At 41.7% G+C, this 12,456-nt stretch overlaps 1 protein-coding gene across 1 annotated transcript; it reads right to left on the bottom strand.

The window, feature by feature from the left end:
• Positions 1–10,712: 10,712 nt before the first annotated feature.
• Positions 10,713–12,456, bottom strand: LOC306784373 (uncharacterized protein; the record flags this gene model as incomplete). Its single annotated transcript, XM_079278307.1, has 2 exons — positions 10,713–12,043; positions 12,300–12,456. The coding sequence occupies 2 exons, from the start codon at positions 12,454–12,456 to the stop codon at positions 10,713–10,715; spliced, it is 1,488 nt and encodes a 495-aa protein (XP_079134433.1).

Raw genomic sequence — 12,456 nt, forward strand, 5'->3', positions numbered from 1 at the left:
CACTGTGTGTTGGCTCAACCTTTGATCTTGCCCTGTCACAAAGTTGTCAGCTAATATTAAATTAGGCTTGTAATAGAGGATTTTTATGCAAATTATGTAAAATGCTTTAAACCTATAAATAGGCTTAATTCAGCTGAGAGGTTAGTCGATGGTCTCTGGGATATCAAAACATGTTCTGCTGCGCTTTAATGATTAGATTGTGAAAAGCCATTTATGATACAGGATTTTCAAACGTGCTGATTGTCCAATGTTAATCTCTTTCATCATTATCACAGTATTTTGGATTTAATACCACCATGGCTCAGAATGCATAAAGCAGATTTTTGCAGATTTGTTGCTGTAGAAGCTAAAATATAAGTCTGGATTTCACATAAATTCCATCAATCTCCATATAAATATGAGTGAAATCATGGGCTTAAAGCCCCATATCACCAGTCTGGAGAGACGTTTGAATCTCTGCAGCATTTTGCCTGCATAGCATAACCATAAAGTGCAGATTCTATTTGAACTTGGTAGTCACTTTGTAGCTCCAACTCGCCACACATTTACGCTTCCTCCCTCCATGAAAATAATGAGGCTGTTTGATGTGACACCACTACGGGCTGTGATGAGTGGAGTAGACTGTTCAGGACACATGAAAGCTCTTCAGTCCATTTGGACCATGAGCGGCCATTACGGCGCTGGACCGGGACACCGTAAAGGTCTGCTGACTTTATGAAGGGGTTCCGGGATTTAATGATGGAGGAAACAGCAAAATCTGTCACCCTTTTAACTTCTCGTGGAAGAATGGAGGAAATGTTTCAGAGGTGTTAAACACAGAGAGACCTACAACATTCAAGGGCATAGTGAATGGGCCAATACGAGCAGAAGCACGGTCACATTAGAAAGGACTGTCTGCAGCTCGGGTGCTGTGTGAGATCACAAATGAAGAGAATCTGCTACATAAATTAAAGTCCTTGATTGTACCAGCTCTGCGACTGTTTAAGTGATTGTTCAACTTCAATCATACTTCTGTATTCGTTCATAATGATAATTTATTTGAGGGTTATTCTTTGCTCGAAAAAAATACAGTTTTCACGACCAGTGACGAGTCCAAAAATTATCTTTTTTTTCTCGTCCAAGGGCAGGAAGCAACACATCTACCTCTCATCATATCAATCTCTTCCTCCTTCACAAGACGCCACTGTCAGTGGTGCCAGAAGAGACACAAACACAGAGAGTGGATGAGTAGGAGGAGGGAGAAGCTGATGGTGATGGAAGGATCTGCATCTCCTCATTTATCTGCAGGACGGCAGAGGAAGAGCCCCAGCTGAGACGGGGTTAATATTTCTCCAGCCTAAGTTCTGGGGGACATTGTGATTTTGTCACCTCAGTAGTAAGTCAGAGTCCCAAGAATCTAGTTAATGGTTAGACACAGCATCCTGCCACTGGGCACCATTTTGGCTCCATAACAAAGGAAGACCTGCCTCAGCCACCGAGTACTGAGGAGGACCAGGGGCCCTGTCGCTATCTGTCTCACCAAAGATGGCAGTTCCTGATGAGTTAACAGTTAACGGTCATGTGGATGCATCAATCCTGAGGAGTGACATGAGTATGAATGCACAAATACACAGACGGTGGGAGCTCAATGCTGATGCTGTAAACATATCTTGTTAACAGGAAGCAGACCCTATGCCGCCACAGCATTGAGTGACAGGATCACTGATGACTAACAGCAACAGAGCCGACTCTTTTTTCCTCTCTTCTGTTTCCTCGCTTAGCATTTCTGCTGCTAATTTTCCAAAGCTGAATGTAGCATAAATCCCGATTTGGATTCTTTGAAGGAAAGTTGATTTACTGGGAACCAGATTAAATGATTTGCATCTTTGACAAAAAAAATATGCATTCATGCCATAATGCAGGAATCGGAGGATTGTGAAATTATACATAATACATGTATTTTATGCATTTTAGTATTACATATCCTTATCTAGCGTGCTACGGTATCAATCACAAATTTCACGTCCCTCAATTATTCAGACTATAAATGGCCATAACTCGCCAAAGCTACAAAAGCAATTACAAAAACTACAAAACCTAAATCACATTGTTAATTCACATGGTGATTGCTTACAACACAAGACAAGGGACTTTCTGCAGTGAGCAGAAAGTGTTTTGATTTTTAAATGTGTGCTGCTGATCTGACTCATACACATGAAAGCCACCATTTAAAGCACAAAGAATCACAGGAGGGGGACAAAACACGTCTCTTTGGGTTTCCAACACCCTACGGGTTTGAGATCAGAGACAGCTTCTGTCTGATACATGGCCAGGGTTTTTAGGCTTGGAAACGTACTGTAGCCTACCGTATATACGCCCCTGTGTGACCCCCAGCATGCCACACTCAGACAGGGAAATACGTCACTCTATGTGCCCCCCCCCCTGGGAAAGTGACAGTCCATCACCAGCTAAAAGCCACTGGGGGGGCAGAGCTGGCCATTATGCACTACTGAGGGGGAACCTCGAGGAATAAGGAGGGGAGGGGACTGGCTCATGGCTTTGCTATGCTTTTAACCAGAGGGGGGTAAAACAGCAGGTACACGCAGGCAGTGGTGGAGAAGTATTCAGATCCCATACTTAAGTAAAAGTAGTCATACATGTCAAAATATTACATTAGAGGTGAACTTCCTGCATCTAAAATGCGCATGCGTAGGTATATGCGTTTTAAGGCTGAGCATGGACAAAGTGGAGGAAATAACTGTTTGTACTACTGGACAGTTTAATCTGCTCCAATGTAACAACAAATGTAACTGTGGCTGTCAATCAAACTCCCAGAAGAAAAAAGTTCAGTATTTATACAATATAGTCAGGTGCCCATATTTTCATAATGGTCATCAAGAGATCACTTCCTAATGTTTCTTCAATATTAGACACAGTCCATAAATACCTTCCAACATTTATCTGAGGTTCATTTGAGGCTTCACCAGACTGAATTAGATCAAATCAATACAAAAATATATATAACCGCTTTAACTTGTAATGGCGTATTTTATAGATTCTGGTATTGCTACTCTTACTTTAGTAAATTATTTGACTTCTTCCACCCATTGGTGGGAATTATAGCTGTTTAACTTTACAGTAACAGAACATATCGGACTCTATGTCATATGATTGAACAGCCATAAAGCAGCTGAATGAAGAATAAACATAAAGACTGGAACAATGAGATGGACTCGACTCACAACCTTACGTTTACATTGACACATCTACAGCAAAACCTTGCTGACTCAAACTCATAACAGAATAGAATAGAATAGAAAATAACATAACGTAAAAAAAAGAATTGAACAGAACAGAACAGGAATAGGGATCGTCAAGAACATAATAGAATCTAACAGGGCAGAATAGAAAAGAAAAGAACAGAATATATTAGAACAGAACAGAAAGGAATATATCAAAGAGAACACAACAGAACAAAATAGAATAGAAAATAATGTAACACAACATAATAGAATAGAATAGAACAAAATAAAATCGAATAATCCAGACTAGAATACAACAGAACAGAAGAAAACAGAACAGAATATGATCTTAAACCTTTATAAAGAACCAATGTCTGATTCAATCTGTATGATGTCGGTCACTCATGTACCTGACTAGAAAATAATGAGGCTCTGTGTTCTCTGTTATTTTTTTACTAATGGCTCCAATTCAGAAACAGAATCAGAATTCAGTGGGCACTAAAACAACTGTTGCGGCCGAGAAAGCAAACCGCTAACGCTGAAGTAGCTCCATTTTGCATACATTTCATGGAGATCCAAAGGGCGATGCTTGATTTTGGTGGTTAATTTAGATGCAGAATACATACTGTAGTTGGCGTCGAGGCTGGTGTGCACATGCAAATCGCCGCCCTGCTTGACGGGAGGGTGCACTGTATGAGCTGAGCATGTTCAGCCCACTCATTTTTGTACTACTAGTCTTTATGTCCCAGCCCAGCCTCCTCTCACAGTCTCTGATTCCATCTTGGCAATGACAGACATGCATAAACACACACACGCAAACACATACACACACACACACACACGCGCGCGCGCACACACAGACTAATACACTTCACAAACACTCTCTCAATCGGCCTCACTTCTTTCTCTCAGTGAAAACACACATGCGCAGTGTCCTCAGACTTCGACACATTCTCTCTGCTTCTCTATGGGTGAGCCATCATTATCTAGAGAGAGTGCCAGTGTTTGGCCACAGTATGCCTCCTTCCAGCGTTGAACTGAGCAGCCGAGACATAGGCTGCTGGTAGTGACACAGCTGTCACAGACATGCCTCATTACTGCTGTTGCAAATGTCAAAGCACTAAAGTAATCACTCACGGCTCTACTGGACACATGGTCACACGGTAATTTATTTTATGGGAAGAGGGGTTAACAGTTGTGCGTATATGCCGATGTTTTTATAGATGAGTGGATTTTATACATTTTTTTATTTATTTCAGATACTTTGCGAGATGGCTGTATGCTAATGTGACAGCAGGTTTCTAGATATTTGCAACAAGTAATAGTTTTTTTTACCCACAAGCACAAACTTCCTTCAGAGTCATTACTGTCAATCCAGGATATATATGCACCCGAAGCTTATTTCCGCAACAAACATCAATGTATTTGTGCTGGCCATGTCATCGTTAACAGGTCAACATAGGCGGGATTATTAAAATCACCTCTGACATAAATCATGGCTGATTTGACTGATCATTCATTGTTCACAAGGTTGAAGGTTAACATTTCATCATATTGTCACTACAAGCTGCCGTCCAAACCATCTTGAGCCACAGTTGTATTATATACAGGGCTTGTTGTAGCGTTAGTTATTTTAAGTCTCTGCTGATTGAAAATTATGAAGAAAATGTTCAGAAGAACTACCAAGCAAACCAAAACGGAGAACTTATTGTGTTATTATACAGCACACCTACCATGCCGAGCAATATGTCAGAGCTCAGAGGTCTATTTGAGCTCAGTTAAGATCTGGCATTCTGCCTTCGGCTGTAAAAACTGTATGCTTCCATTCAGTCCCAGAAGAGGACAGAGAGTGTCACCTGTGTTATTTGAATGCGGTCAAATGCATTTTCTATTCTGCTGCTGTCACCGTGAAGGTTTTCCTGAAAATGCCTGTTTAATATGACCGATTACAGATCACAACACAAGTTTGGATACAGTTTTTGTTAAATGCTTACTTTCAACGTATTTCAACGATGTCTGTTTAATTTGTTGCATTTGTATCTGATAAAATGTCTTTGACACATGTATACAGTGTCTTTCTCTTTGTTCTTTCTTGCTGTGAGGGTAGTGTAAGTAGCAAGCCCATGTGGGCCGGGCACCTTCAGGTGTATGACACTTGAATAAAAGATATTCATTCCTTCGTTGTGGAAGGAGGGGGACAAAAGCTAATCAGGTCTGTTTTGATGTAAGAAAATGAGCAGGTTGTCTTGATTGAAAACATGTGATTGCAATTTGCCTTTTTTCCTTTAATATAAAAGAAAAAATTGAATTTGTCTCAAGAATAAATATTTTGGGGGTGCCGGAAACAAACTGTGAACACACATCACATTAACATGTTGATATAGCAAACGTGAACGGTTGCTTATTTAGACATCCAGCAGCAGAAGGAGCAACATTAGCATCGATTTGACTTGTGTTTCTGGCTATACCTGATAAATGTTAGATTAATGTTCCAATAACTTCTTTTAGCTGTGTTTTTGGTCTCCGCCAACTCTTAACACAAAGCTGAATTAAGAGGTCGCAGTAATTTCTTGTATTTTTGTGAAATCACATTGAATGCTTCACTATGTTCACCATCTTTGTCTACATGCTGTTTGAGCAGCAGTGTAGAGTGGGCTTTTGGAATTCTATTGTTGAAAACAGCTGCCTGCTGCGGCCAATAACTACGCTACGAGCCGTATACCAGTGAATCAAAAACACAAAAGTGGCAAGTTGTGGAGCTAAAACAATGAGCTGAAAGATGCTTAAATGTTTCAAAGAGCTGAGGTGAACTACAGAATCAGGAGAATTGTCTCTGCGGGTTTGTCGCTACGAGCGTCCCCTATATCACATTACACTTATATCATTTTGCCACGCTGTATTCAGTATTTTTCATGACTGTTATGTTACAAGATACCAAAGAGTGCAACAAGCATCTGCGATTTCAGACCAACAGGTTGAGAAGAAATGAACCTATGGTTAGAAGGCTGTTTGTATGGACTGAATGATTACTGGATCCAGATATTGTACAGGTTCAAACCTGGATAGTTCCAAGGGCAGCTGCTATGAAGTCATTAATCTAGCACGGGTATGCTCACCGCTTTCCATTCACTTCAGATGATGCAGCCTATACTGCAAGTCCCTTGAGCTGGTTACCATAGAGATGACATGCCCAGGACAAAAGAGGTAGACTGGACTCCTTGACCCTAGAGTTCATGTAGTTCATGAAGGCGCAAAGTTATTTTCTTTGCCTGCTCAGTAATACAAATGAAGAAAATTTGGGAGCCAGAAGAATGGAAAGAATTAGGCACTTTAAAATGTTTGCATAACGAGCTCCTTCTTCGCCACAATGGTTCTCTTCTTTTTAATCACCTGCACTCTCCAGACCACCTACACCCTTCTTCATGATCAGATACAGGACCGACGGGGCTGATGTATGATCCGAGGAATTAGTCTGCTAAGCCTGATTGCCATTACCGCCATGCGATTATGCACCTTGATTACTGAGCCCACCCCAAGGACCATGACGTGCCCCGGTGAACATTTTAAAGGTGCGCATAAAATTATGTGGTGATTACCCCACAATAGATCAATCCACACGCGAATGAGACTGTGTGGCCATATAGACCGTCTCAAGTAGGACTGTGATTATTAATAGGCACTTGAGGTGACCTGATACCTGAAGCTTGAACCACTGGAGCTGCTTCTGATCCTTCATGTAGGTAAATAAATTCCTTTTCATACATTCTGAAAGTCATTATTGGATTATTGTTGTAGAGGTAGAATTGTTTGGAGTTCAAGCATGGATAAAAGGGACGTTAGGCTCTTCAGAGACGACTAGGGCTGTACTTGTCCCTCTTAAGACGGACTTCAGATATTTAATGGCACCGCAGATGTGGATGGGCTTGACAATGAGGAGGACATGCTCCAGTTATCAGCCTATATAATATATATCTGCTGGTGGTCAGTAATTGCTTGTGTATGATGCAAAACATTAAAAAAACAGATTATGCAGAAAAAAAAAACCTTTGTGTGCCAATCAGTGGGAAAAGAAAGCTTATAAGTCATGTACATGTAAGTACATATCATTCTGCAATGACACTTATCCTCAGGATTTGGGCCCATCTAATCCTTCACTGTCATTTTTAAGGATTTTTTTCTATTTAATCCTGAGCCAAAGTACTAATTTGGTACAGCAGATAAATAGTCTCATTGATTTATCCAGAAGCAATCCTACATTAAGCGATTAATTAGATGAGACAATGAATAAGTGAAATCACATCTGTTCATGGTTTTCTCGCTGGTTACATATGCAATATGTTAGTCACACTAACCTTGGATAAACCCCCGCGGTGAAACAGTCCTAATTTTAATATGTTCGCATCAGTAACATCCTGGCAAGGATTTAATGGACTTGATGTGCTACCATTCACAGCAGAGGTACGCGTTCTGAGAAATCATGGTTCTCAGTGGCGGTCATGTCCCCTCGCTGCACAATTACTTAATGGCTTCAGCAATTACGCATGTCTACGGGAGTTAAAAACAACATAAATGTCAGTCAGAAAAGAACTGATTTATGTCTTTAGTCTGCATCAAAGAATGAGTTAGGAGGGTTTATGACATGGTTAACATACTTGATAAAGACAACGCAGCTGGAACTGTACGCACATGCTGTAGATATATCAAGGACCATTTACAGTATGCAAATGTGAATTTGAGCTTTCAAATGCACAAATGCAGAAATTCCATCACTGGCCAGAGTTCAATAACTCTTCAGTCTTCAAGTGTCTGGATAATGGTCACTGTGACTGCACATCACTGCAATTCAAAACCTCAACTATCCATCACTGGACAACGTTTGCCACTAAAACAACACGGATAAGGGAGTGCGTGTTGATACTGGTAGGGCCCTGTGCTGTTGTAAGTGATGATGAGTGATGGACAGGAGATGATGGGTACATGCTATTTACAGTGCTCCATGTGGCAGCTTGCATTTTCACACTGGTACAGTATGTTTGTCAGCTACAGACAACGCAGGCACTTACGCACTGCCGTGGGCAAGCATGGTGTTCTGCCAGCCGTCTGCGTCATGGGCACATGCATGTCCTACGTACCACAGCGGAGTCCCTGAGACATGCCTGTATAGTTTACAATGACAGATTGTATGATTTTGGCATCCTACAAAGACGCAGGGAGCCCCACGCATCTTGAAATTCCATTTTACGTATACTAGACACAAGCTATTTTTTATGGTCACATTGGCTTACCTTACTTGTGCCGCGTTCAAGGTGTTTTTACCAGTTCAAGTGAAAATCCAGCGGCATTTGGGTTTGTTCTTTATAGTGAGATACAAATTGTGTTGCTTTGAAAAAATGCCCTCACTATCACAAAAACAAGCAATGGCTTGCATCACTTTTTATTCTAGAGAGGTTTCAAGGCACAGAGACTATTAACTGCATTTTTGACAAGAGGAGACTTCAGTAGCACCATTCTGTGAGAGAGAAAAAAAACATGATAATAGACCATAATCACGATCAGCAATTGAGTGGAAATTAATATCCTTTTATTGCAAAAATGGATGAGTGAATGAACAAAGGAATGAATGAACTGAGAGCGTCAGATCATTTCATTGACATGGCAAGAAAATGTCCTGTTTAACAAGTTTCCTGTAGAGATTACCACTTTGCTCATGGTGTTCATCTCTACATTTAGAACATGAGAAACGGGATCTTTGAAGTCGAGGGGATTCAGAATCACAGCACTGAGTAATAGGGTATTCTCTTTTATGTGTTAGAGCCAAAAGCCTTGTGATTCACAGGACAGAGTTGTGCTGTTGAATGTTTGGGCTACAGGGTGCCACAGGTGGACTGTTATAATGTATATTTAGGGAATAGATACACTCATCTGAATGCTCCGATGGGGGGGGGGGGGGGGGGGGCAATGCTCTATGAAAAACAGATTGGACAAAGGGAGGGAAAAGAAATAAGAAATAGTCGTTTGATCATTCTAAACCATGCACAAGAAACTTGCTGCTTCCAGAAAATGTTTATTTTGTTCATAAACTTTTCATAAAAATAACAACATCAATATTAATTTGAAGTATTGTAGAAACTGTGTATGTACAAAATCTTTACTTGAACAGTTAATATAACTTAAGGCGAGTTAAATTACTTTTTTGCAATACCCTGTTGGTGACAATTTCACCAAACTCTCAACATTGTTCTTTTTTTTTTTCTTTTTTTGCTAAAGTTAACATTTCAGCATACAGTATCTCCAGCTAAAGATACCAGGAGTTAAAACCCTTTTATGGTAAAGTCCAAGGTAAAGTCCACAGAAACTCGCAGCAATGTGTGCTACCTGATTACTCAAAAGCAATGTTTATATGATTTGCTAGTCAATTCTAGCTTGATTAAACATACTTCTGTACATACTGTAAAATCATTTTTGTTGAAAAGCCGTACCACAACTAGTGTACATACTGATCCCTTTTAAATCTAGATCAGCAGTTCAATTAAATAACTCTTATCATACCAACAATGGGATGAAGTGCGAACATTTTTCTGATATCAAATTGTAACATTTAAAATATTGTGTTACTAAACAATATAGCCCTCAAAAACCAAGACATTATTAATGATTTAAAATACATTTCACCTTGATAAAGGACGCTCAAATGTGATAAATGTAAAATATACAGTTAGCTATAAAAATACAAAGAAGTACAGTAATACAAATATATTTTTTTCCCATTTATGATATATCTTTCACAATTGTCATAATTCAAACAAGTGTAATACAACACAAAGACCAATGACAAAAACACTGACAGTCAAATGATAAGAAGTTAAACAAACACTAAATTTGATCAAAGATGGACAGCATTATGGTCAAAGCCATAACTATATTCGCCTACATTCATGTCAATAACCCTCAGTGAAGGAGTACCTTGACAGTGGTTGATATTCCGCTTAAAGAAAAAAAAACACACTGACATAAACATGCGTTTTAAGAAACATAGTCCAAACCATTGCTCTAAGAATGCTAAAAGCAGAAAATAAGAATCTTAAATGGAGATATTAATAATCTGTAAGTGCAATCCATCTAGGCTCTGAGGCGATGGAGGTTGGAGCTGTCCAGATGAAGAGGTGCTGAACAGCAGTCATGCAATGCCGCAGCAGAGAGGTTTTAGCTCTACTAACAGTAAGAGCAACAAGTCACTGTTGATCTGTTTACCGACTTTTACAACCGATGCATGTTTGCATGAAGTCAGCAGCATCAGCAGCAGGCAATAAGGCCGAAGCAGACCTCTCTCCCCTTCTGCTCCTCAAAAAAAACTGCAATATTTGCAAAACCTCTTGTGCCAGGCATTGGCTTGCCAGTCGAACGAACTCAGACATCAACTCGTATTTAGCTGGCCTATCTTCCAAGACGGAAAGATCCTAATATTGTATGTGTGGACACATAGCCTTGTCTTCAAATCCCCTCGGGAAGAGTGAAAGTCCATGCGCCGGTGGTCACCTGTGGCTTTATTTCCATTTTCTCCTTCTGTTTGAGGTGTACGCGTCCGTGCCGTTTCCTCTCGTCGCTCCGGGCAAACCGTTTGCCGCAGACGTCGCAGGAAAACGGCTTCTCCCCGGTGTGAGTCCTGGTGTGGGTGGTAAGGTGATCGCTACGGCTGAAACTCCGCAAACAGATGCGGCACTGGAAAGGTTTGTGGCCCGTGTGAATGCGGATGTGCCGGTTGAGCTCATCCGAGCGAGAGAAGCGCCGGTCGCAGCTCTCCATTGGGCAGGTGAAGGGTTTCTCTTTGGCTGGGCCGTGAGAGGCAGCGGGGCTCTTCCTGGCCCTGGGGGGCTTTGTCACACGGGTGGTGTAACTTTGGGCGAAAGAATCTGGCAACAAGGAAGAATAGAGAATGGAGTCTATGGTGCTCGGTAAAGCTGGTGATGTGTATAAGGAATCACACTGATTAGATTGCTGTGGAGGTTCGGGGAAGGGTTTCAGGTTGGAGGAGAGGCCCATAGGAGGTGGTGGGAGGTAATTATTGTAAAGGGGGCTTGAGTAGCTCTGAGAACAGGTGTCAGAGAAACACGGCTCCTGTTTGATATCTCCCTCCACTTTAAACTCCATCTCTGGGTTGGGACAGATTGGGGGAAATGTGTCTAAAAGTTCCTTAACGTCCATCTGCTGGTCAGGGGGGAAATCACTTGACATCGGGAAGGTTTCTGTCTGGAAACTCGTCTCCAAACAGCCAGACTTACTGAATGTTCCCCACTCGTAGCAGCTGCTTTCAAACTCATTCTTGACCACGACAGGGAAAGAAGCGGCCTCTGACTTTGGTTCAGCCTTCTTCTGGTTTGGAGCTCGGGAGGAGCCGAAGCTCAGCTGGGAAGTGGACGGGTCTAGAGCCTGGCTGCCGGCCTGATCATCAGCATACCTCGTGCACGTCTGGTCTGGGGAGTATAGGGGGGGAGTAGGTCCGGAGCAGGTATAGGATTGCCTCTTAACGCCGGGATCTCCAAAATTGCCGTTGCTGCTGTCCATCGGCGCAGGCGATGGATAAGTTCCCCGACTGTTGCCGCTGTGTTGCACTTCTGAAAGTGGCAGTGTGGATATACCCACAATCTCAGTGATCATATTGAGAAGTGTTTCGGTGCTGCACGGCGCTCCCTGAGATGCCTCAACATAGAAACTGCCAGAGTAGGCGAGCGAAGAGGGGGTGTAGGTGTCTTTTGGGCACTCGCAGGGGTTGAACGCAAATTCCGAGTTGGAGGCTTCGGTTTTGAGGGTTGCAGGGGTTCCTTCTGTTGAATTAGCAAGAGAGAAAACTTTATCATCGCGAGTGTTTTATATTTGAGAATCTGTGCAAATTTAACGAGGATGACAAATAGGCGTTACGTAAACATTCATGCGTATTTTGGCACAGGAATGCCTTGATAAGATGCCTTGATATACACGACTGCACGGAAAGAGTTCTCTATCTCCTGTGGTACTCGTATTCATTATATTCAAATTCTCATGCATGCACATTTTATCGACTGTACAAAGATGCGAACTCACCGTGGCCAAACTGGGCAGGTACCCCCCGCTCTGCATCGACGTACACCTCCTGGTTATCTTTCCGCGCGCTGTTTTCCATTCCCAGGGAAGAACTGTTGCAATTCTCAAACTGAGGATAAAAAGAATCTTTCGCATTCAAATCCATATTGTTCAACAT

The sequence above is a fragment of the Melanostigma gelatinosum genome (assembly GCF_949748355.1).
Source record: "Melanostigma gelatinosum genome assembly, chromosome: 11".
Taxonomy (NCBI): domain Eukaryota; kingdom Metazoa; phylum Chordata; class Actinopteri; order Perciformes; family Zoarcidae; genus Melanostigma; species Melanostigma gelatinosum.